Source organism: Mustelus asterias, chromosome 10 (assembly GCF_964213995.1).
Source record: "Mustelus asterias chromosome 10, sMusAst1.hap1.1, whole genome shotgun sequence".
Taxonomy (NCBI): domain Eukaryota; kingdom Metazoa; phylum Chordata; class Chondrichthyes; order Carcharhiniformes; family Triakidae; genus Mustelus; species Mustelus asterias.
Window position 1 is genome coordinate 59,848,664 of NC_135810.1, and position 27,011 is coordinate 59,875,674.

At 43.6% G+C, this 27,011-nt stretch overlaps 1 protein-coding gene across 1 annotated transcript in view; it reads right to left on the minus strand.

The window, feature by feature from the left end:
* The window catches only part of amotl1 (angiomotin like 1), a 133,877-nt gene extending 112,869 nt beyond the window's left edge, over positions 1 to 21,008 (minus strand). Inside the window, exons 1-3 of the mRNA XM_078221791.1 lie at positions 20,858 to 21,008; positions 6,915 to 7,034; positions 632 to 655 (exon numbers count right to left, since the gene is read on the minus strand). Coding sequence (XP_078077917.1) covers positions 632 to 655; positions 6,915 to 7,008 — 118 coding nt within the window. The 5' untranslated portion in view covers positions 7,009 to 7,034; positions 20,858 to 21,008. The remainder of the gene's footprint in view (positions 1 to 631; positions 656 to 6,914; positions 7,035 to 20,857) is intronic.
* Positions 21,009 to 27,011: the final 6,003 nt, after the last annotated feature.

Consider the following 27,011-nt stretch of genomic DNA (forward strand, 5'->3'; position numbering starts at 1 on the left):
TGAGGAAAGATTCGACAGGACAGGCTAGGCTTGTATCCATTGGAATTTAGAAGGATAAGAGGCAACCTGATTGAAACATACAAGATCCTGAGGGATCTTGACAGGGTGGATGTGGAGAGGATGTTTCCTCTTGTGGGAGAATCTAGAACTTGGGGTCACTGTTTAAAAATAAGGCGTCGCCCATTTAAATCAGAAATGAGGATAATTTTTTCTTAGAGAAGGTGAGAGTCTTTGGAACTCTCCTCAAAAAGACGGTAGCTGCAGAGTCTTTGAATATTTTTTAAGTCAGCCATAGATAGATATCTTGATAAGCAAAGGGGTGAAAGGTTATTGGGGATAGGTGGGAACGTGGAGTTATAATCAGATTAGCCATGATCCTATTAAATGGCAGAGCAGCTTTGGCCATGGTAAATGCTTGGGGTTATGGGGATAATGGGGGAAGGTTGGGCCTGGGTAAGGTGCTCTTTTGAAGGGTTGGTGCAGACTCACTGGGCCGAATGGCCTCCTTCTGCACTGTAGGAATTCTATGGTCATATTAGCAAAGTCCTAGGATTGTGTTGTTGCTTGTTTCCGTTTGGTTGATATGTATAATGTATAATGAAGAAAGGGAAATAGAAATGGAAATACATACCTTGGAAAAAGAAAGGACTCTCATCTAGGAAAAAACAAAGTAAGCAAAAAAGTTACAAACACATAGACTATCTTACTTAATTCATAGTATTCCTGACATAACTTATGCCTACATTACAACAGTGGAAATGGGCAGAATTCTCCCATCCCATCCATGGTGGATGGGAGTGGAGAATCCAGCCGGAGCTGTAAAATTGGAAAGCCACCAGCGTAAAAACAGTCTGCAATTCTCCCAATGTCAGGTTAATGGCATTCCCCCACTATCTGCTGAAGTAAATGCCACTTGCATTCATTACATTTCATGTATGCTCATTAAAACTGCGTGATCACCAAAACCTTGTCTGGTCTTCCAATTTTGCATCACGCCAGCAGGAAATCACGTCGGCATCAAACCCGTTTGAAAATGAGTGATGTGCACAAAGTGGACTTCAGTTTGTTCGAGACTTCAAGATGAGTGCAACATACATAGTCTATCTGCCACAGCATTGTGCTGCTCCTGTTGTGCTGAACATCACTGTGCTAGGGCAGACCAGTTTGTGCCCCGCTTGTTTTAATGGACAGTACTGTGTTGTAGGATTCATGAACCCTTCACTCCAACAGCCTGAAGGTCGACCGGTGGGATGTGGTGTGAAAGGGTGGTTTCTGATGAAGATTAGGGGGCAGTATGGATGGAGGGCTATGCACAGATGTGGGGTGGAAGAGCGAGAGGGCACAATGGCAGGCAAAGCTGCTAGAGGTGGATGAGGATGATCAACAACGGGAGGCAGGGGGAAGACTGAGGGGAGGGAAGTTGGATTCTGACAAGGCTGAATGAAAAGCTCATAAACAACGGGGACAAAGGTTTACATTGTTTACTGGAAGGGGATGGATGAAGACTCCAGATGTGGTGGGTAGAGGTCCAAGTGGGACATAGGTGTCTCCCAGGTGATGGGCTCAGAGGGAGGGAGGTTGAATTGAGAAATAGACTTCTTCTTGTGGCTGCTAGCCTTTTGCCTCTGGATTCCAGATGTCTTGCATGGTCTAGTGAAGACAGATGGGCTGGAGAGAGCGATATGAGTGTGCTGGACTGGCATTTACTTATAGCACCAGACCTGCAAACTCATCAGCTGACGTCGACTGAGCGAATCAGCAGCCAGCCCATTGGGTGATTCAGAGGGGAACTTGCCTGTGTATAATTCATGAATATTCCAAACACAGTCTGGAGCAGGATCCTGCCATTCTGACCAGCAGGAAATATGCCACCGGAGCCACCGCCCACCGCCCGTAGACTCAAAAATGGAGAAATCTGCCCGATGCTTCAGAAGTACTTCACTGGATTTCAAGCACCTGAGGTTGTGAAAGGCACGATATAATTGCAAGTTTTTTCTCTTTCTTTCTTCCTTCACATATTTGGACACTGCACAAATTATATCATAATCCTTAAAAGAACGAAGCAACATGAAGTGGTACCAGAGCAGATGAGATGGCAGTACATCTATATTTCTAATGCCCTCTTTAGAGATACTTTAAGCATTGTTAAAGGGGAACAATTGTAAATTGTCTTCATAGATCATAGAATCATAGAAACCCTACAGTACAGAAAGAGGCCACTTGGCCCATCGAGTCTGCACCGACCACAATCCCACCCAGGCCCTAGCCCCATATCCCTACATAGTTACCCACTAATCCCGCTAACCTACACATCTCAGGACACTAAGGGCAATTTAGAATGGCCAATCAACCTAACCTGCACATCTTTGGACTGTGGGAGGAAACCGGAGCACCCGGAGGAAACCCACGCAGACACGAGGAGAATGTGCAAACTCCACACAGTGACCCAAGCCGGGAATCGAACCCAGGTCCCTGGAGCTGTGAAGCAGCAGTGCTAACCACTGTGCTACCGTGCCGCCCCAATAATAAATCGAATTCCTGGGGTGGGACTCGAACCTGGATCTCCTGTCTCAGAAGCTGGGTAGCAACTCACTGTGCCACAAGGACTTCATTGCTATGGAAGTGGCAGTGGCAGCAAGATGAGGATATACCCTTGGGAGGTCTTGCCTTCTGTACATAGTATCGGTGAGACCACACCTGGAGTATTGTGCAAAGTTTTGTCTCTTTACTTAAGGAGGATATACCTGTGTTGGAAGCAGTTCAAAAAGCATTCATTAGGCTGATTACTGGGATGAATGGGTTACCCAATGAGGAAAAATCAAGTATACTGGTCTATGCACATTGGAATTTTAGAAGAATGTGAAGTAATTCAATTGAAACATATATGATTCTGAGAGGGCTTGATAGGGTGGATACTGAAAGGATGTTTGTCCTTGTGGGTCCTCTAGAACCAAGGGATAGAATTTAAAAATAAGGGGTATCCCATTTAAGACTAAGATAAAGAGAAATTTCTTCACTCAAGAGTTGTTAGTCTTTGGAATTCTAGAATTCCAGAGGGAAGAGTGAAGCTTGGGATATATTCAAAGCTCGGATAGGAAAGTGTTTGATTAACAAGGGAGTCAAGGATTATGGGGGGAATATGTAGGGACGTGAAGTTAAAGCCACAATCAGATCAGCCATGATCTTATTGAATGGTGGAATAGGTTAATGGGGTCAAGTAGTCCACTCCTGCTCCTATCTCTTATCTTTCTCTGCCACAGATAATCATCGTTGTTTCTTGGTTGAATGAAAAAGCAGAAGTAAAGAAGGGAAATTAACGAATACAATATAGTAAGTAACTGTGGGAGAATTGTAATATATGCGAGTTTCCAAGCTTCACAGCTACTAATGAAGCTGGAGTGGTCTTGGCGACTTCTGAGAGTCAACTGAGTGATGGTGACCCAGGTGAATGTATTAGGTGATTGTCATATGATTACAGGTGAGTTCGTTGATGGGCGTAGATGTACTGGATGGTGTGAATTTGGCAGAGCTGGTGATAGTAATGAAATTAGTTGAGGCAGCAACATGGTGGCACAGTGGTTAGCACTGCTGCCTCATAGCACCAGGGACTCAGGTTCAATTCCCGGCTTGGGTCACTGTCTGTGCGGAGTCTGCATGTTCTCCCTGTGTCTGCATGGGTTTCCTCCGGGTGCTCCGGTTTCCTCCCACAGTCTGAAAGATGTGCTGGTTAGGTGCATTGGCCATGCTAAATTCTCCCTCAGTGTACCCGGACAGGCACCGGGGTGTGGCAATTAGGGGAATTTCACAGTAACTTCATTGCAGTGTTAATGTAAGCCTGCTTGTGACTAATAAATAAACTTTTAAAAAAACATGGGTGGGATTTTCCGTCTGCACTCGCCTCAAAACCGGAAAATCCCACCCGAGGTCAATGGACTTTTGCATGGTCCATCCCCTACCCACTATGATTCCCGTGGTGGGCAGGATGGGAAAATTTCCCCTCCATGAGTTTTATTAAAGAGAAGGATACAAATGTGAATATTGGGAGCAGAGTCAGGAAGATACAAGTTTAGCAAACCTGAATTAGGTGAAAGCCTTGAGTAATTGGGTTATGCAAGTATTTTTTCTTGTTGGAGGAATAGTTGGATATTCCACCATTCTCTTTTGTATATGCTGCTTTTATAATAGGTGGAGGATTTATCTATTTAAAATAAATATCAAATAACTTTAAAAGTTTTGGGGCACTTTTAAGATACTTTAATACTTGCATGAAAAATAATAATGTCCGTGTCATATTTACTGCTATCTAGAAAGACTATACAAAGATGGAAGATCCTTATCTCCGATTGGCCTCCAAGTACTTCATCCTTCAGGAGTGAGCAATAAAGTTCATGTGAATATTGAATTCCATGGCTCCACACAGACAAATCAGAATATCTTGCTGTTTGCATTTGGTAAGAAAGAGATACCAGTCATAGCTGCTGCAATGTCATACAATGAGCTCAATGTGTGCTATCCTCACAGTAAATCACCTGAACCAGATAATCTTTCCATCTATGCAATTCACTCCCTTCTATCCTAAAAGGGCTAACCCTATGCTGGGTATAGTTCCACAGGCATCACCTGCTCACCAGTACATTTTCTGTTAACTTTAAGAGAATGAGACAAACAAAAACATTTGTAAAATAAGAAAAAATATAGGAAAAGAAAAGGAAGGACTTGCATTTGAAATGTGCCTTTAATAAATACAATGCATCCCAAATTACTTTACTACCAAGAAAATATCTTTTAAATACTGTCACTGTTGTACTGTAGGAATTACAACAGCTAATTTGCATATGGCAAACTCCCCAAGACAGCAATATGCTGAAAACTGGATAATCTGATTTTTGTGATGTTATTTGAGGGATATCTATTGGGCAGGACACTGGCACAACTTTCCTGTTCTTCTTCAAAATAGTGCTATGGAATCTTTCACATCCACCCGAGAGGTGACCTTAACTTCTGATATTATGCATTCATGGGCAGGAAAGTATTCCTGTTTCCTTCAGATGGCAGGCATGCTCCAATTCAAAGGAGTCAGCAGGCTTCTCCCTCTTGGCTAAGATCAAGTGTAGTTTTGGCATCCTGCGCTTGGTTGAAGTCATGAGGCTACACTGAGGCTTCATTTGAAGCAATTTTTTAAAGTGGCATCTAGGCTTTTTGGCTAAGATGCAAATGAGATCAAGTTTTGGAGAAGGTGCAATGCCTGCTCCAATCAGCTTGGATCATGTAGATCAAGCCGAAGACAGGAAGGGGTGAGCTTGTTTTGTCAGCTTGGATCGGGAATGTCTCACTTGCTGAGACTTTGAATTGGACTTTGATTGGATTGTATTGGATATAAACAAAAAAAAGAAGTCAGCAGGTATAGAAAGAGATGGCCGAGCAAGTAGTGTCAACAGGGTCCATTTGGAGTGTCAGAAAGGGCTTAACCATGCCAACACAAAAACAAAAAATGCTGGAAAATCTCAGCAGGTCTGACAGCATCTATGGAGAGAGAACAGAGCTGATATTTCAAGTCTGGATGACCCCTTGTCAGACCTGAGGCAGTCAGAGAGGAAGGAGAAAACTCCGAAGATCCACTATTACACACTCACACCTTCTGAAACACCAGCATAGACTGGCACCTAGATTGTATCATTAGAAGAATCTGCGCAGATTGATATACTCAGTGCAGGATCAAACACAAGTGAAAAGGACAGTTCAGGAAATAGTTTGCTGGAAGCCAAATTTGGATCCTGACTCATTTGAAGAATGGCACAGTCAAAGAAAAAATGTTTGCCATGTACCAGCAATTGCTCAATGTATTGACCATGCAGGTGTTTGACTCCACTATCTCCCTAGGCCATGGTGGGAGACAAAATAATTTGGGACTGTCAGCCACATTGAGGATGGCAGTTTACTTTCCTGTAGATGAGCTGTAACCATAAAAGAGGATTAGCGAAGGAAGTGGAACATATTATCCTCTTTCAGTTACAGCAGGACTGCAACATTGTCACCCCATTCACCAATGTCTCCCCTGCTAACAGATCCTGCAATTGATGCAAGTGCACCCTCAAAATAAGGAAAATGGTGTCTTGGGGCACCAGGGCCAGTCTTGTATGCCCCAGCAAGGGGGTAGGTAGTTTCATTGAGGTGAGGGCCACATTGTACCAAAGCCATGGAAAATCCAAAAATGAGCCTCCCTCCCCATCATAAACCACAGGGAGGGTCTTACTGGAGGATTTCCCCATATGACCCCTATCACTGGCAAATGCCAAGAGATGAGGGAGGAGGCCCATATTAGCCATTTAGGCTTGGGTTCCAAGAGGTTGTTAACCTCAAGCACCTTGGGAGCCCTTAACTTGGTCACAGCAACCTTCCACATCTCAAGCTGAAACCATTGGATAAGCACTTCAGATATGTAATAGAGTAAAAGATCCTGAAGAAAGGCACAAGAGGCTCACATCAGCTAGATGATAATTAGTTTGGAGGCATTTGTTTGAGGCAGTAAAATTTTAAACCTTAAGTAAATCTTTGGTATACTATGTTCCTACAGTAACAACCCTGCAATGTTAGGTGACAGGTATTTTATTGCTGATCTTTGATGTTAAGTAGGGGGCAAAGTCTGGAACAGACACTTTGACTACTGTCTAGACAGTGCTGGATTAATGGAGCAGATTGTGGATTGAACCTGGAAATGTTCAAGTCTGCATTACTAGACGGTGCACTTATTGATAGAGATTCTCCCAATATGCTAACTATAGCAGTACAGGGATGAGGAAAATGTTTCTAGTTCTGAGATTATCATTTTGTGTGATACATTGTACATTTTGGAGTGTGAAAACATGGTAAAATAATAGGGTTTACTAATTCATTATGATAATTTATAATATTACCTTCACTTCTCAACATATCAGCAATATGATGGCTCCCAATATGGGTTAACCAATTGGTCAGAGCTGCATTGGCCCAGTTTTCACAAGGTTCCATGTTTTTATTGAAGTGCAAAATCCAACCTGAAACACAATAATAATGCCAAAATGATATGAATCCAATGCTACTGAATGTTTTATATATTCTTCTATCAGTTAATTTATCATACTTTTAATTTTCTTTCATACATAAGAATTGCCCAGGTGCTTTTTCGTTAATGATGCATTTTGGTGAATTTGTTTAACTTCAGTCACTCAGAACATTTTATGAATTCCAGAAAACAACCCATGTAAAAACCTCAAAAAATACTATCGTGGCTTTCAATATCGTTGACACAAATCATAAGTTTGCAGAATTAGAAAAGTCCATTTGTGTAGAAATGGCGATTTGATTGCATTGTGAGATCATCTGGTCAAGCTTTTTTTGTGTCAAACTGCTCTGGCACAGTGGCCATTTCAAACATGAGGCATTCTGTTGGAAACAGCAAGCGTTACAACTTCAGACTGGCTAAAGAGCCACGCCAGAGCTGCCCAAATCTGGAAAACATCTTAATCAGCATGAGATGCAAATTGGAGGTAGCTCAGATCAGCTTACTATAACAAAATAGTCACATGTTTTCAATACAATTCATTATACTTAAGAAACAACGATGCATTCATTTAATTTAACACAATCATAAGTAATGTCATGTTCTGTAAAAAAAAAGACTTCATGCAGTACTTTTCCATTTGATGGTCTATGACACAGTTTTTTACTCAGTGTTATTACTTTAGAAAATAACCTTGATTGTCTAATGCATGATTGGGTGCAGGATTTGTGTTTTAGATCAGGATCCTGACATTGGTCTCGAATCTGGGTTTCTACCCCACACTGTTCTGGGAGCAGGCACTGGCAGTGATTTAGCCTGATTTGGGGCAGCACAGTGACACAGTGGTTAGCACTGCTGCCTCACAGCGCCAAGGAACTGGATTCGATTCCAGCTGTGTGAAGTTTGCACATTCTGCCGTGTCTGCGTGGGTTTCCACCGGGTGCTCCGGTTTCCTCCCACAGTCCAAAGGTGTGCAGGTTAGATGGATTGGCCATGCTAAATTGCCCCTTAGTGCCCCAAGATGTGTAGGTTAGGGAGGATTAGCAGGGTAAATGCGTGGGGTTACAAGGATAGGGAAAGATGCTCTGCTGGTGAGTTGGTGCAGACTTGATGGCCCAAATGGCCTCATTCTGCACTGTGGGATTCTATGTTTCCATGAATTGCCCTACTAGTGGCCAATTAGTGTCCAAGTAAGAACAGCAGATGGGATCTCAAAGATGTAGGACCATCCAGTATGAAAGAAGCTGCCACCTGCCATTGCAGTTAAGGACGAGAGAGTGTGGCTCCATTTTGAGGTTTCCAATCGGCAACTCCAGTAAATTTAAAATTTAAAAATGGCCAGGCCACCATTTTGGAGGGGAGCCCCTCTGTAAGGCTGCATATAGCTGCAGCTGAAGCCAGGTAGTTGAAAAGGTGGGGGCTCAAAGGCATCTTGGGGCGCTGACCAGTCTGTGCCAGCCCACCTCCTTTCTCACCCTCTTCTCCGAGCAAAAGCCCGGCCCAGGCATGCTTACTGTGCATGAGTAATCCTGGAAATACTGATGTTAGCCCCACACGGAACATTTTCAGGATCATCGTTGAATCAGAATTAGGAGGCAGTTGGTCACACATCAAGGTTATAATATTGGATTAACAACTCAGCGGTGGCAAGTTCAAATTCCATAGTGAATGATAAAATTGTATTCAGTAAATCTGGTAAACATCTGAAAAATTACCATGGAAGTTATCAGATTGTTGTAAAAGCCCAAGTGGTTCAGTAATATTCTTCAAGGTAGGCAACTTGCAACCCCTAACCAATCCTCCATTCACTTAATAGCAGTCCCAATTTTAAAAATATTTTTGATGTGACCTTGTGATCCACACAATTGCTACAGAGCAATATATCAGAAATGTAAGAAAGATTACCCAGGTAAAATATCAGAATAAGATGTGAGCAATGCCAGCCAGTCAGTCTTCCTCATCAATATCTAGGGAATTGTTCCCAAGATTGGAACACTGATCCAGATTGGTCAAACAACAGCTCGATATCCTACCTTTCAGCTAATGTCCAAGATTCCCCCTTCACCATTCCTCAGTATATACTGTCCATATCAGCTGGGGCTGATCTAACATACAGTTGGGTGGCCATGATCCCGGGAGTTCTCAATAATGATTCCAATGCGATGCTTGGGTTTAATTCAAATAAAGCCATGGAAATCTCCCATTTACTGCTTACCAACCAACAACTGGCTATTTCTATACTCTTCTATAGTTTACCATGTTAAACACCATCTACAGGCAACAGTGAGAGAGGCAAGGAGAGAGAATGCACACTGGATCCATACCAATGGCCACTGAGAGACTTAGGAGCACCACCACTGATTGAGCAGGCCAGTTGTGAGACTGGGTATATATTCAGGTGGTGACAGAATAACCTGTTTGATCTCATCCTCATGAACTTAACCTTTCCAAGTATATCCATCTATGAAAGCACTGGCAGGAGTAATCACTGTGAAAATGAGTCTTCACAAGGATGGCACAATGAGAATGTGGCTACCATTCTTATTTGGACAGATGAAGGACAGCTAAAACTTGTGCATCCATAGAGTGCTATGGACCATCAGCAGCAGCAACACAACTATATACCACCACAGTTTGTAACTCCATAGTCCACACATGCCTCATTCCTCCATAGTCATCATGCTTAGAAACTAATCCTAACTTACTGGTGAGTGTAAAAGGCTGTTCCCAGCGTAGTGTAAAAGATCAACTGATGGGATATGTTAATATATGATGGTGTACCAGTCATGTGTTAGATTCTCAAGAGAGAGATTGGAATCATGCCTAAGAGCAACATACCTACTTTGTACGTTTACAGCCTGCCTAAGAACAAAGTCTCATGCCTAGAGTCCAAGACAGATGTACCCAGTTCAGAACATGGTGGCAATCGTGGAGATAGCAATGTAAAAAACGCGTTGGTAGTTTTGAAGGAATCACAGAATGATTAAACCTTTGAAAGCAGTTTAAAAAATGTTGGTGGAAGGAGAAAGCAGATCCACTGGATCCACTACACCATCCACTAGACCTCTGGTAGACATGGAAGTTATGAATCTCTTAGTTCTTCACAAAGCAAAGCCGAGATGGCAGACACAGATGGCACTGCAGCAGATGGTGACTATCTCCATGAACACCTCCATGAATTGGTTCTCCCAAGAGATTGATGAGGAAGAATCCCTTGCAATACTGAGTGGGCTCTCGGAGGTTGATGACCTAGAGAATGTCGATGGATGCACCTTATGAAGTCTCTGTTGTCTTTTTAGAAAATAATCAGTTGTGTTTTTAGTGGCATTCAGATCTTAGTTTCACTGAATCTACCAATGTATTGCCTACTTTATCGCCATTGTCCACAAAGAGTCTTCCATAAAAAATATCTTGCTCCATATAGAGAGACCTTCCCAGGGTGAAAGTCAATTGGCACACATGCTTCAGTCTCAGCTGGGCGTCTTCTTCTCTTTAGATCTGGAGGTCAGCACAGAAGTTGCAGAATCCTGTACAGCAATCATGTCTACAACACATTTGTCTCACTATAGGAGATGAGGCTGTCTTGGTCACATTAATCCCATTGCCCTTAGTAGAACAACCTCGTACAGAGTAGTGTGCTTCTTTTAACACTGCCTACAGAAAGCAGTTGTCTTCCCAAAGTAACATTGGGAAATCATCTTTTCTTTCTGATAGTCTTACAGGAGGTTGGTCATATTTTCCTTCTTTATCTAAGTTAATTGAAATCTTAGATCTTCAATGCCTTTTCAGTTTTTGATATGGCAGTAGATGATACAGTGTTCCCTTGAAATCAAGATAATTCATCTTCTGAAGCTTATTTCCAAAGCCTTTTGAGGGAGCACCAAGTTCCTCAGAGTGTCCAGAGTTCTTCTTTCTAGTCCCAAAGAGTCTAAAGGTCGATTGTCTTTGGGCTTCTCTTTTAGATTAATCTTTTGTTGAAAAGTCTTTGTTGTCCTTGTGGTTCAGTCATCCTGAAACCTACACTCTGCTCCCTGGCAATGCATGATGTGGAGATGCAGCCAGCAATGCTATGGAAGTGTCCTATTGTACAGATGACGATGTCCTAACAGATGCAGAAGAAAGCCCTCTTGTCTCCAAGATGTCTTTTCGAGAATACATAGGGAAATTGAATTCCTCAGGGCCGTGACTTGGGGAGGGCAAGAATAGGAGTTTCAGTTGAATAGAATCTGTAGTTGTAAAAAAGGGAGTTACAGAAATGCAATGTAAATAGTTGAAGACAAAGTTTTATGTTATTAAAAAGTAGGATAGCATACCTGGGAGGATGTGTAGTATAAAGGGTTAACACTAGGGATATGCTGATGTATGACATTGATGATGATGTACCACTGACATCAGTCAGTCATGTGTTAGGCGAGAGAGAGAGGTTAGAATCATGCCTAGGAGCAACGTGCCTACTCCAATCTATTAAGATTTAGTACCAATTAGCAAGTGTTAAGGAGATACCAGAGTAAGTCTACAGTCTGTTTAAGAACCAAGTCCCACACCTAAAGTACAAGACAGAAGAACCCATCTGAGAACACCTGGAACTGCACCAGGCACACCTTAGAATGGGACAGAGGGCTACAATGTTACTTGGCACGGTGGCACAGTGGTTAGCACTGCTGCTTCACAGCTCCAGGGACCTGGGTTCGATTCCTGGTTTGGGTCACTGTCTGTGTGGAGTTTGCACATTCTCCTTGTGTCTGCGTGGGTTTCCGCCGGGTGCTCCGGTTTCCTCCCACAGTCCAAAGATGTGCGGGTTAGGTTGATTGGCCATGCTAAAATTGCCCCTTAGTGTCCTGAGATGTGTAGGTTAGAGAGATTAGCGGGTAAATGTGTAGGGATATGGGGGTAGGGCCTGGGTGGGATTGTGGTCGGTGCAGACTCGATGGGCCGAATGGCCTGTTTCTGCACTGTAGGGTTTCTATGATTTCTATGATTACTTGCTTGCTAAACAGCAAAAGCAACAGGTTATAGACACAGACCTAAGCAATCCTACAATCGATCAATCAGAGCAGAAACATTGCTAGCATTTCTAAAATCAGGTGAGATTAGTGGTGTGCAATCATGCAACTAATAAAGAAGGATATTCTATGAATATTTGCATCCTCATTGCAGGGTCCATCATGAGTGCCAAAGAGAAGATCATAAGCCCCCTTCCTGTGGACAGGTAGTGCTAACGTTGACCAAAATGTTTTAAAACTAACAAGGAAAGAGACCATACTAGACTTATGAACATTATACCACAATTAATTCATAATCAGATTGTAAGGGAACATCTCACAAATAGTAACCATATCCAATTGAATTTTTACAAGATTTGTGAAGGAGAAGTATGAAATTGTGAACTCGGGTCTCAAATTCAAGTAAAGCAATCTTCAAAATGATGAACTGACCACAGTAACTAGACTGAAGTATTAATGGCAAACCAATAGGAAAACAGTGGAAAACTGTTTGGTATCATAAAAAAATCAGAGTACAGCTTTAAATGGCAAAGGTTTGACAAATGTACTTAAGGAACTACAGTCAACGAATGAGGTAAGAGGCAATATTCATAGAATCCCTACAGTACAGAAGGGGGCCACTCAGCCCATTGAGTCTGCACCAGCTCTCCGAAAGAGCATCTTATCCAGGAACACCTCCTGTGCGTAACACTGTGCATTTACTGTGGCTAATCCACGGTAAATCCTAATCCTAATCTACACATTTTTAGATACTAAGGGGCAATTTAATATGGCTAAACCACCTAACCTGCACATCTTGGGACACTAAGGGGCAATTTAGCATGGGCAATCCACCTAACCTGCACATTTCTGGACTATGGGGGGAAACTGGAGCATCCGGAAGAAACCCATGCAGACATGGAGAAACTCCATACAGACGGTCACCCAAATCCAGAATCGAACCTGAGTCCTTGGTGCTGTGAGGCAGCTATGCTAACCACTGTGCCCCCATGCCGTCAGTATAAAGGACTCATTACTACAGAGAAAAGTGTTAATCTAATGGACTGCAGAGCTAATAAAAGCAACAAAGGATACAAATAAAGTATTAAGATATGCAAGAAGGGAATTTTAAAAAACGTACAAGGCACATCAAAGCAAAGAGTAGAAGTTTTCATAAATACATTAAGAGAAAATGTGGGTGAAATTCAACTGTGGCATGGTCAGTTCCACAGCCCACAGTATTCCTCTCCACAGTAACTGGTTGTGGGGTTTAAGCTACAATTGGTGACCATGGAGTTAGTTATCTGATCACTGATGGGGTCGGATTATGTGGAGTGGCAAACAGGTTTGTACTGATCACCACTACCTTCTGGAGCCTTTGTTCTGTTCCCTGGTAAGATTTTATTTACTTTCTTTATTACTATTTCATGCTGTGTTGATGAGTTTCAACAAACTGTCCACCATATCTGCAAATGTCTTTTTTGTGTTAATTGCTATCATCTATTACCATTTCTTATACACCCACTCACCACCAACCCCCCCAGCCCCCCTCACCCAATGGAGGCAGTGTGCTTTTATCTACCTTTTCCCTCATCCTTTCATAATTCTAAACACTTTCATCACATTGCCTCATAACCTTTCTTGTTTTAATTAAGAAAGACCCAAGTTTTCAAACTGTTCTTTGTAGACGTATTTGTGCATAACAGAATACCATATCATTACATACTTGGATTGTTTAAAACTTAAAGCCACAAAATTGAGGTGTGTGTGTGTGTGTTGGGCTGCCCTACAATAGCCTCTAGAGCATGTCTCCAATTTCACAGTGGTCTGCTGTATCCTCCACAACAATATGCGATTATGAGACTATGGCAATTGCCACCAAGTATACAGAGGTCATCTTGGAAGGAAGAGGAAAAAGAGAGAAAAAGGAAGAGACAAGGAGGAGGCATCTGGGACACTTTTGCTCTGTCTTAGCTATCGGTAAGAGCCCACATTTCCATTTCATTCTGTTACACCCATTCCCACTCCACCATTCCCCACCTTCCCGTCCATCTGTGACGTTCTATCATAATGTCCACAAACTAAAACCTCGCCATAACATCTTCATCTAACAACTGATCATTTAAACACAGTTGAACTATTCATTAACTCTTCATTTATGCATTCCCTTAGTGCTTATCTTGCCTTTGGAATCACGAGCTTTCGGAGCACTGCTCCTTTATTAGATGAGTGGACTCCATTCACCTGATGAAGGAGCAGCGCTCTGAAAGCTCGTGATTCCAAATAAACCTGTTGGACTTTAACCTGATGCCCACTCCAGTCCAACGCTGGTATCTCCACCTTATATCTTGCCTTTGCCTGGCCTAGTGCTCCATACCCCAGTGGCTGCATCATGGCTAGTGGAAGGTTGCAGACTTCCACTGGGGGAGGTTGCAGATGGCCTTGCATGACCTGGCTTGAGGGCCCTGCTTTGGACAGCATCACCTCAGCATGGTGACAAGAGCTTGGGTTGACTGGCATTGGCGAGTGGCAGGTGTGAAAGCCTAGATCCTGAGAGAGGACAGCAGTTTGTGTTCCGTGGAGCCACTCCCAGTCGCTCTGGGGCAGTGTCTCAGCAATCCTAGTAACTTGCTAGAACACAGATTGCTGGACTGCCCTTTGAGCACTGAGACCACAAGATTAGATTGCGTGACCTGAGTCTGACTTTACGCAGCAGCACTGAGATGCAGGGTGGCTTCTGCCTGAGTTGCAATGGAAGATGAGGCAAAAGTGATCAGATGCTGCAGCACAAGCAGATCCACATGGAGCTGGCCACCACTTCCATACTGGAAAGGAATGTAAGGGTGGGAATAGTAGTCTTCAACCACAATGTTTCACTTCTCCTTGGATATGGGAGAGATGCCAGAGGATGGAAACTTTGCAGATGTTGCACCCCTGTTCAAATAAAGGAGAAGTAACTATAAAACTGTGAGTCTAACTCCTCTAGTGGTGGAGGAGTTTAAGAGGAAAAGATTTGTTAGCTTACACAGACTTGTATCAATTCCTCAGGGATAGCAGTGATGTGGGCTACCACCTGTGTGTCCTGTGTAACATTGTTAAATGATATCAATAACAAACAGCGCCCAGGCTCCGCTCTGCTCAATGGCCCGTGTCGAATCCACCATGCTTCTTGAAGTGAAAACAGGCTATATGGCAGGACTGTGAATACACCAAATATCTCAGTGTTCATCCTTATCACCATTATGTAGTGTATCTCAGTGTTCATCCTTATCACCATCACCAGTGTATCTAACAGTGTGAGAGGTTGGTGGTGTGTATGAGATCACATGTGAAGATGCATTCATTCAATTTAACCACCCATGTGAGGTTGTTAAACTGCTTCTAGCACTGCTGTCAGATCCTCTGGGTCTGACTCTATGTGCTGGGTTTTGCGCTGACCCCCTCCGACCACTCCATGCTTTTTGAAGATGTGTGGGGTGGCCTTCCTGCCCACCTGCCCATCTGCTCCTGACCTGTCTAACAGTTTATAGGATGGTGGGGGCCCTTGGGCCGTTTGACACCCTAAAATAACCAAAGGGCGTCATCTCCTTCCATTGATATTTTACCCACAATAAGGGAAGACCCAAGCCACGAGGCAATCCTGATAGCTTTTGGCTGAGTGGGCTGGTGTCAGGGAAGGGGAAGAGAATCCTCCTTTGTGGGGCCCTGGACCAATCAAAGCCACCACTGTGCCAAGATCATCTCCTCTTTCAGCCCTCCCACCCTCTGGCCTCTTGGCCCCTACTCCTTTTGGCTTCACTGCTCACCGAGACCCACACCCCTGGATTTACCTGGGCTCCTCAGAATTGGGGACTGCCTATGATCCTAGTCATGGCTACTGTTCTCATAGAATCATAGAAACCCTACAGTGCAGAAAGAGGCCATCTGGCCCATCAAGTCTGCACCAACCACAATCCCACCCAGGCCCTACCCCCTTATCCCTACAGATTTACCTGCTAATCCCTCTAACCTACGCATCTCAGGACACTAAGGGGCAATTTTAGCATGGCCAATCAACCTAACCCGCACATCTTTAGACTGTGGGAGGAAACCGGAGCACCCGGAGGAAACCCACGCAGACACAGGAAGAATGTGCAAACTTCACACAGACAGTGACCCAAGCCGGGAATCGAACCCAGGCCCCTGGAGCTGTGAAGCAGCAGTGCTAACCACTGTGCTACCGTGCCGCTGTTCTGGAAGCCGGTGCCAGGACTGAAGAGCTACCAGCCATGCGGTTGTCCGACAGAATTCTAAGGTGTAACTTCTTGCTAAAATAGGGTCGGAAGTTTCACCTTAAAGCAATTAGTGCTTCTCAGCGTTACATTGCAACAGGGCTGCTGTCAGGGTTGTGGGTGGCCTCCTGCCTGACATTTTAGTCAAAGGGATCAAAACACCCGAGAAAATCCAGTCCCAGGAGTTGACCTCCTTGCCATCTGCTTCCATCCCCTTTAGGTTGTTCCTGGAGGGCCTCTTGGCCCCATGGGAACATGGCCTCTCTCTCCTTATGGCCACGGCCTCCTCCAGAGCACCCATGAACCTTGGAGCCCTTTCACTTCCCTGGGACTCTATTTGTTCAGCTTCTATTTTCTGCTAATTACAGTTCAGGCAGTCAGCAGCAGCTTCCTTGTAATGAGTGTACTAGGCCAGCTGAAACATGTGCTCGCTGCAAATGCTGTTGCGTATTTGTTTAGCATTCAGCAAGCCAGCAGTGCGAGCCGTGCTCGGCTGAAATCAAATAAGTGAGCAGGCAACACACTGACGCGTGCTTTCTACTTCAATGCAACTGGGCAGAGGCAAATCATAAATCACTAACCTCGCGCCAAAAAGTGGGAGGAATCAATTGATTTCGTCCTCATATCCTTCTTGTAATCTAATGCTGTGCACAGAACTTTGAGGTCTTAATGTTTTATACAGTTCAGTATTGCCTCTTGACTTTTATATTTAATACTTCCTGTGATTAAAGATTAAAATTTTGCTCGTTTCCTTTATCTAGTCTTAAATGCCATGCGAACCCATAACCCCAAGTCACTGAGCATATTGTATTTCCAGTCATAGTATGAAGCTGTAGTTTTTTCAGCCATATTATATAATATTTATTTGTGTTATTTATTTGTGTTAACTATTAACACGGCAATGAAGCCACTGTGAAAATCCCCTAGTCGCAACACTCTGGCGCCTGCTCGGGTACACTGGGGGAAAATTTAGCACGGCCAATATACCTAACCAGCATGTCTTTCAGACTGTGGGAGGAAACCTGAGCATCCGGAGGAAACCCATGCAGACACAGGGAGAATGTGCAGACTCCGCACAGACAGTGACTCAAGCCGAGAATTGAACCCGGGTCCCTGGCGCTGTGAAGCATCAGTGCTGACCACTGTGCCACCATGCCACCCACATGGACTGGCAGAGCTAATAAAAGCAACAAAGGATACAAATAATGTATTAAGACAAGAAGGGAATTTTTTAAAACGTGCAAGTTATATCAAAGCAAATAGTAGAAGTTTTTGTAAATATATTAAGAGAAAATGTGGGTGACATTCAATTGTGGCATGGTCAGTTCCACAGCCCACAGATAAAATACTTTGTGAGAAAACTGAGCCTTTTTCAGATAATTTTATTAAGGGTTCTTTGAACTGTACTAAATTGTAATAAGGTCTTTTGTAACAGGTTTTTAATTTTGTTGCTGCCACTCACTATTCCTTTATTGGCTACTTGGTGATAAAAGCTGTTCACTAAAGAGACTGCTCATGATCCTGGTGAAGAATTCACAAACAAAGGGTCGGCATTGTTATAATGAAAGCCACACTCACCAGAGCCATCCAAATGAAATTTCTGAAGCATGGACTGAGCTGGTGACACACTGCAATATGCACAAGCTTGGGCCTCCTTGAAATTTTACAATTGTTTTCTTCCTCAGAATGTGGGCATTGCTGGCTAGGCCAGCATTTATTGTCTTTCCCTAATTGCTCCTGTGAAGATGCTGGTGAGCCATCTTCTTGAGCCACCTTGTTGTGGTATGCTGCATGCCTCACAGCTTGCTGCTGCAATGATGCAAAGCCCTGGCCGAGGAAGATCTGGCATTCCTGAGATGATGAATCGGAAATGGATCCTGAACACAAAAAAAGAGAAGCCAAACCCATCACTGCTGCACAAGAGGATCAGTCGGGGGTGGGCGCCAGAAAAACACAGCTGCTTCCCATAATATGGTGCACTTTAAGTAACAAGATCATTGCCTGACATAGTCTTCCAATCTGTGACATTGTTTGAATATTCCAAGTGATTACCACCAGGGCTAGAATCTCATATTGGTGATGACTGCAGTGAGGATGGCTGTTAGCACGCACATGATCATGCAGTCTTGAGCTAAAAACCCTTTAGACCAATATTCATCCACAACAACACGTCACAATCATTTAATAAAGATAATCAACACAACCTCTAACAGAGCCAAAGAAAATGAAAACCTATGATGTCCCATGTGGGTCTGTTGTGATTTCTTAATTATTTCATGTGTGCTGTACAAGGTGCCCCATCTTCACTGCCAGCTGTGCCAGAGCCAACCCGGTGACCTCAATTCCCCCTTGCCTGGGATGGCCTTGGCTGGTGCCCTCTGACCACTTGAGGTAATGTTGGTCCCAATATGGTGAGGAACTCCTGCACAGTGGCAGGAGCCTAGTCATTGCCATGGCATCCTAGAACCATAGAACCCACAGAATCCCTACAGTGCAGAAGAAGACCTCTCAGCCCAATGAGTCTGTACCAACTCTCTGAAAGAGCATCTTACCCAGACCCGCCAGAGATCTCCTTCCTCTTCATCAGATTTCAATGCCAGTCCTTTGGGAATGGTGGCTGCTGGGGCTGATGACTGACCTATTGGAGAAGAGATAAAGATTATCTACTCTCTATTCTTCAGAGGAGGTTGAATAAGAGACTGCCACTTTCAGAAACACGCTCTGGCCGTGACACAAGGTGAATCTCTCCCATCCTTCCAATGAGACAAACGCACTCCTCCCTCTGCCACTACAAAGCTCCTTGTTTATGCGTTCTGGTCACTGCCCAATCATGAACCCCTTCTCCACATCCCGTGCCTATCACACGCATACCCTCCCAAAGCTGAGAGCCCACATCAGGACAAGGTTTGCCACTCACCCCTGCAGAATGGAAAAGGTTGTTCAGTTTCTTGTGGCACTGCAGCCTTGGGCAACCTCAAAGCTGCTGACCTCCTCTGCCACCTCCACCCAGGCTTGCTTAGTATGGTGGGAAGATCTTCTCCCCATCCTGCGGAATGAGAACATTCCGATATTCAGTTGCCGCCTGGAGGAGTCATCATCGAACTGTCAAATCCTCCAATGCTCTTAGCAGCCACTGCCATGCGAGGAGGGGGATGGTCACTCTGATCTAGTGCAAGGCTGCCCTGAATGAGCAATGATATTTCATCCTATGTTATCCGGGACTGGCACAAGACACAGCTGGCATAATAGCCACCAGAATGATGACAGATATTCTGCCCATAGATCCTCTCCTCTTTAATCCTCTGGAACCAGTGCTGCTGTGCCTCAAAAATGACAATCTGCCAATTAAATTTGCTGGCCCTGAACATGCTCCCCATTGTTGGCGGTCCTTTAATTAAACACAGGAATCTACTTCTGGTCATGGCCTGACCCCACTATCTGATCTGATGTGGTGCTCCCAGACCAGACTTGGCTGCTAATTGGTTGGCCAGAATTTAATCACATCATCCCTTCCACCTCCCTGATCCCTCAAGAGAGCATTAAATACAGCCCTATGGGTTTTGAAAGGTTGTTTGGCTTCGTGAACATCACAGGAAATTTTGATCCTACCTTTATCCATCATTTATACACATGTAACCTTCTGTGTGATGGTACTGGCTGATGGTTTCCTTCCCTAGTTGAATCATACTGAGTGGTTTTGGAAAGATAAACTATTTATTAAACACAACTTTCACACTGAGCTATTAACGAACAGTTAATTAAATACTTGTGATATGATTGACTAGCAAATAGGCCGCAGTTACCAATAGAGTCTAAGTGAAATATTAATTTAAAAATCAAATTGGTATAGGCAAAGTTATGAAAAAGGATTGTCAACATATCAGAAATTAACAGGCCTACATGAGGCAGCACTATGTGGTTAATAGTCATGTAAGAATAAAAAAATCAAAATACAACATGGAACTTCTACAGTGGCTGAGCTGTAATAGAGATTATAGGAGAGCAAAGCATTAAGTATAATTCTCAACAGCAAACTAGAACAGAATGCTTTCACAATTCAATGCATCTTTATAACTCTATAAGTTTATGCAGAATGGAGACGATCGGGATTCAGGCTTAGACAACACAGATTCTGTTAAATTATTCCTAAAAATTATCCAAACATGCATGCACAGACTTTTTATTATATACTGTTTATATTTGTTTCTGGAGGCATTCAAGTTACAAAAATAAACACACCGTATCATGCAGCACAGCATTAAGCAGTAACATACTGCAATTCCACTTAACACCCAATTCAAGTAGGATTTATCGAGTAACATCATGCCCTGCCAGAAATAATCTTAAAACTCCAAACTTCTTAAGGGATATGCATGTAGTCTGGAATGTCTGACCCAACACCTAATACTCATAGATAAGTGCAATGGTCACAATTATACAATCAGAAGACACAGTTCACAAGCTCAGCTCCTTCAAATCATCGAACAACAAAAAGCTCAACCATCATCGAACATCGAAAAATTGTTTAAAATATTCAGGAACAAACCCCATTTTAGTTTTCTTACCTTCTGATGAGATTTTGATGATAAAGTTTTACTAAGCTCATCTGCCGTACAATCCAAGGTATTTGAATCAAACAATACACTCGTAGCTTGAGTAGCTGATTATGAGTCAACTGAGGGTAGCTCTTTCCGAGGTATGTCTGGACTTGTGTCTGTCTGAGGTATGTTGCTTCACCTGCCTTTAGCTGGAAGTATTACTGCATGTTTACACTGATCCAGTCTCCAACTGCCGATTAGATTGCCAAACACATCCTTACATCTTTTCAGTGATTAATGGGTGCACAAGGGCGGGGATTAAAACATACTCTGAAAAAAAAGTCTTCAAGAAAAAGTGTGTTTCAAGCTTCTCCAAAACACTGAAGTTTCCTGTTTAGTGATTTAATGTAAACTCATTTTTTTTCATGAACATAGGTAAATATCATAACAAGCAAAAAAAAGTTTTTTTCTGAAAGTTGGAAATCTGCCTTGTAATTATGTTGGAGCGTGGCGTGAAATTACATATCTCTTTATCTCCTACCAAACCTCCCTTCACTCACATGTGTCTGAACATGCTGGATGCTTCTGATAGTTGGGTGGATGCACATTCTTTCATTTGTGTTCACAGCAGAGGCATCATCTAACAATTTATTCCAATTGGCTGCTGCAGCACTTCACTTTACTGGCAATTACAAATAGATAATTATACATTTTTGGTTCTAAAATCTGTTCAAATGATGTTTGGCAATAAGCACAGAATATGAGCAGGATTGGAAAATACTTTTAGATTTTCCTTTTATGCCTCATGCATGTATAAAAGTCTTTTATCAGTCAGCCCTACCGTTTCTCCCCCTTCAAAGAGGGCCAAAGTTTCAGGGCAGATAATTGCCACACAGAATTGGAAAGACGGAATTTCAATTTCATTCGACACTAGTACAGAGGTGAGTTACAGAACGATTGGCAGTTATACATTGGGAAGGAGTGCCAATCCTACCATGAATATGGGTGTGTTAAACAAGGAAACCTGCAGTTGACAAAACTTCATGGAATTTCCAGGTAACTTATTCAAGAACTGGGCAGTTCAGTCCTAAACCAGACAGGTAACAGCTCTGTCTATGCACTTGACAGCTCCAGCTCAATATTAACAAAGAAACGGGGTGGGAGTGAAGTGGTGCAGGGACAGGGTAGATGGGCAGCTATTGTGGACGGCCAATTCACTCCATGCTGGGACGCTTTGGAATGTCCAATTCCAACAGGGCTGCTCCTAATCATTTTACTTCCACATTTTATGTTTGTATGAATACCTCCTGAGCCTCTCATGTTGATACTGCACTGAATAAGCAGTTCCACCATGAGCATATTTAAATTAGGTTCTATCATGTGCTATTAAATCTGATTTGGAATTAGTGACTGCTGCAGGGTTGGGAACCTTGGTGTTGAAACTGCAGTAAGGTTGAACTTGTTGTTAATGGTCAGGAGGCCAAGATCTCAATAAATGCTTAGTCTTCACATCTGGGCCGAGATTTTCCAGTCCCATTGGGAATGGCCTTGGAGTCGGGGGGGGAACATAAAATCATATGGTGTTGGCATGCCAGGTCTTTACCAGCAGCAGACAGTAAATGAAGTGCAAATGGTGTACCATTCTGGCAAACAGATAATTGAGTGCTGGTTAAGGTAGGTAAACATCCAATTGACTGGTTTTTACAGAGATTACACAGAGGCCAAGGGAAGCCTGGGCTCTAGCAGATATTTAAAGGCAAAATTGTGCTGGCAGCTGAGATGAATTCTATACTTGACAGCTGCTGGGTGAGGCAGCGTGCCTTCACAGGAATGCTGGGGCAGTGTTCCACAAGGAAAGGGAGTCCAGAAGCTTTGGGGATGAGCCTCCATAGTTCTATCTGGCTGTTGACATGTGGGTCCAGTTAGAGGGGCTGGGAGGATAGTGGATAGGGTGTGTTGAGGAACCAAGTAACAGAATGGCCCTTCAGAACAGCAGCACTTGTGTGTTAATGGCATCGTCCACTCAGGAGGTGGGTCCTCCAATGAGGAGGAGAACCTGAGGAGAGAGAGTTGCAGAGATAGAGATGTGGACAGCAGCAAGCACATGGCCACCTGCAGGGACTGCTTCGGGGATGGGGGTGGGTGAAAAATGTGGCAAAAGGCCACAGAGGACATTGCGAGGAGGTGCCAGGAAGGAGAAGAAGGTACTGTGCAAGGGAACACATTCGAAGGATGAACTACTTCCAGATGTCAGAGTGGAAGTGCTACCACTCTGCCTCCAATTTGCTAACATATTTACTCTTCTATCCCTGTCTGACTGTTTGGGGGTCTGTAGTGACTGCCCCTTTTTAATTTTCAGTTCAAATTGTATGGTCTCATTTGATGATCTTTATATACCTTATCCATTCTCACAGCTGATCTTGTTCCTTCTTTAATCCCCCTTTTAGACCTTCCAAAATCCCTTTAACAAGAAATGTTGAGCCACCATCCCTGCTTTTTTAAAGTTTCAGTGATATCTCTGTGGTATCAAACTCCCGCATGTCTATCTGTTATTCTGCCTTATTCACTCGAGTCCTTGCATTGAAGTCCATACCATTACTTACTGAGCAAGGTTCTTTCCCTGGCCTTGTGCGCTGCTATTATCACCAGATGAACTAAATTCTGGTTAAGAAAGTGAAAGTGAAGTTCTCGTATCACTAGAAGCATAACCAATACCCAGTGAAAATAACAGTGATTATAGTTATTGATGTATCTGTCTGCTCACTCCATCTGCCTAGCACCTTGATCCTGCTTGTATCTGTGGTGAGAACACAAAGGGAAAACTAAGTTTTGAGAATGAGCAATACGGAATACATGTGGTTAGAACAAAAGCATTGTTATAAGGTAGTGACGAACATGATTCAGAAGGCTAAACAGACTTAATCTCCAATTGTACAATGGCAAAATTGAGTTGAGCTGGCCCATGGCACAGTCCTCCCCATTTGTCCAGTGTGATTTAAATATCACAAGCAGGTGAGGATAAAGAAGGAAAATACCAGCAGAATAACCATCAAAACCGTAAAAATGGCAGACTACCCGACAATAAACACTAATGAAAGGATAAGATGCATTAATTCTGAATGTGAAAAAAAATCCAAACCTTTGCCAATAAACCATGTTGGAATTATATTGATGTTCCTTCACTGTCCCTGGAACTATGTCGCCGCCAATCCTTCTCTGTCGCTGGGTAAAAAGCATGGGATTCCTGTCCTTATAGCATTGTGGGGATACCTATACCCATGACTGCTGTGGTTCAAGAAGGTGGCTCACCACCACTTTCACAAGGGCAAGTAAGAATGGGCAATAAATGCTGGTCTAGCCGTGAATGAGTAAAAATAAACTAAGCTCCCGTAAAGGAAACCTAACTGAGCAATCCAGACAACAGCATTATCGATGTCCCTGTTCTACAAGTGAACTCAATGCTGGAGGCTGAGACTCTGAAAAACAAACAAAATCCGACTGCATGCCATTAGAATAATTTTCTGTTATGTGTTTCACAGCATCCTGGGATGGCAGTTCAGTTGTACCTGCATTGTCTCTCTAATATGCATGTGGATGTTCAAATTGGCATCATGAGCTATGGTTACAAAGGTTAGTCCAGGTTTCTCAGGACTTAGAAATCATAGAAACCCTACAGTGCAGAAGGAGGCCATTCGGCCCATCGAGTCTGCACCGACCACAATCCCACCCAGGCCCTACCCCCACATATTTACCCGCTAATCCCTCTAACCTACACATCCCAGGACTCTAAGGGGCAATTTTTAACCTGGCCAATCAACCTAACCCGCACATCTTTGGACTGTGGGAGGAAACCGGAGCACCCGGAGGAAACCCACGCAGACACGAGGAGAATGTGCAAACTCCACACAGACAGTGACCCGAGCCGGGAATCGAACCCGGGACCCTGGAGCTGTGAAGCAGCAGTGCTAACCACTGTGCTACCGTGCCGACTTATCAATTCTCTCTTCAAATCATGCAGACACTGAACTGTTGCATTATGAAACTATTACAGATATTCCCTAAAAATGGGCGTTAACATGCAAGATCATACTGGTGGGCGACATGGTGGCACAGTGGTTAGCGCTGTTGCCTCACAGTGCCAGGGATCTGGATTTGATTCCTGGCTTGCGTCACTGTCCATGTGGAGTTGGCGTGTTCTCCCCGTGTCTGCGTGGGTTTCCTCCGGGTGCTCCGGTTTCCTCCCACAGTCCAAAGATGTGCGGGCTAGGTGGATTGGCCATGCTAAATTGCCCCTCAGTGTCAGGGGGACTAGCTAGGCTAAATGCTTGGGGTTATGGGGATAGGGCCTGGATGGGATTATGGTCGGTGCAGACTTGATTGGCCGAATGGCCTCCTTCTGCACTGTAGGATTCTATGATTCTATCTATGATATTCTGCATTCATGGTGTAAAGTCCTTTATACAGAGCTAGGTGGGAAAGTAAGCTGTGACATTAATAGGCTGTAATGGGATAAAGACCAGTAAGTGAATGGAATATAAAGCGGCAGATGGAGTATTAAGTGGGGAAAGTGAAACTACTCACTTTGGTAGGCAGAATGAGAATATTTTTTAAAAGCTGAGAGATTAAGAAATGTTGACATACTGAAGGATCGGGATGCCTCATAAATGAATCACAGAAAGTTAACATACAGGCACAGCAATCAATTTGGATGTTTTGGTGAAGGAGGAAGGATGTTCTGCATCTGCAGGGTGGAAGAAACATACCTCAATTTCCTGCCCCTCTCTCCCATAGCAGCTGATGCTGGTTCATCTGGTCTCGTGTTCTCGTCCCATTCCACCAGATGAAGAAGGACTCCCAACAAGATGCCCATGACCAAGCAGTGCCCTTCTCCGAGTGATTTCTATTTAGGCATAAGTAAGGAGTAGCAGAGCACTTATTCTTTTCTGATGAAGTCCTCAGCGAATTTCCAGAATAAAAGTTGTTCGAGTGTTGTTAAAGTCTTGACAATTGAGATGCCCCAGAAAGTCTCCTGATATGTTTCAGAGATTCTCTTCACAGCTCCAGCAGCTAATCAATATGAAATGGTGAGTATCCCTTTAAGTAGCACGTGAATTCAACATCAGTGTCATATTTATTCCCCAGCAAATACCTGCTGTTATGAAAGGGCTTTAGGACAAGCACAAGCCATCAAAATGCTCTGCAGCCTCCTTCATGAGCAGTAGCAGGCGTTTTAATAACCCTAAACAAGCCTCCGGGTGGCCATTCCAAGCACTGGCTTCAACTCCTTTACTAAAATGATTTGTACTAACCACGGGCTAAACAAACATTTTAGCTTAAGGCCACATCAGAGGATCGTCAATGCCTGAACATACTACACAAAAATCACCCCCGTGGTTCTTTACTTGTAGGATTATTCATAATTTTATAAAGAGTTATTGATAAACAAGACTGTAAAATGTCACTTTCTCCCTTTTCCTGTGAGGATTGTTACTTAGGCCCCAGTTCTGGAGGTCCATTTTGAGAGCTGGACCTGATTACTGTGCCTCTGGCAAGTTGTGGGCACCAAAAGGGTCTTCTTCTGGAGCTCCATGGCTCAATATTGGGTGGCTTGGAGTCCAGCAGGAAAGTTAGTCTGGAGAAAAAGGAGGACGGGTGCGATTGTGAGGAAGAGGAACTCACAGAGACAATTATCCTTGTGGAAACCAATTCTCCAAAGCCACAAAACTAATTTGAACATTATCGTTCCCTAAGCCTCTTCTGTTGCTCTGCTCGGTAAGGCTTTTGTCTGTAAAAATTGCACTCAAGATTCTATGTATGATGTCGGAACCATTTTCATATTAAGTGGACCTAGTAACTGGCCAATGGAAAGCCCCTTTAATGATGGTTGCTGCACAAAATGAGCCAGTTTTGGGCCACTCCAGTCCCCATTGTACCTGGGGTCCAAACTGAAATCAATTACATGTGGTTCCTCTGATCAAACAAACATTGCTGCTCATGAAAACTGGAAGAAAGAAATCCAACCAGTCCAAACAAAACACGTTTCGAGGGGTTAGTGGGTAAATATGTAGGGATATGTGGATAGGGCCTGGGTGGGATTGTGGTTGGTGCAGACTCGATGGGCCGAATGGCTTCCTTCCTTCCCTCCCTCCCTCCCTCCCTCCCTCCCTCCCTCCCTCCCTCC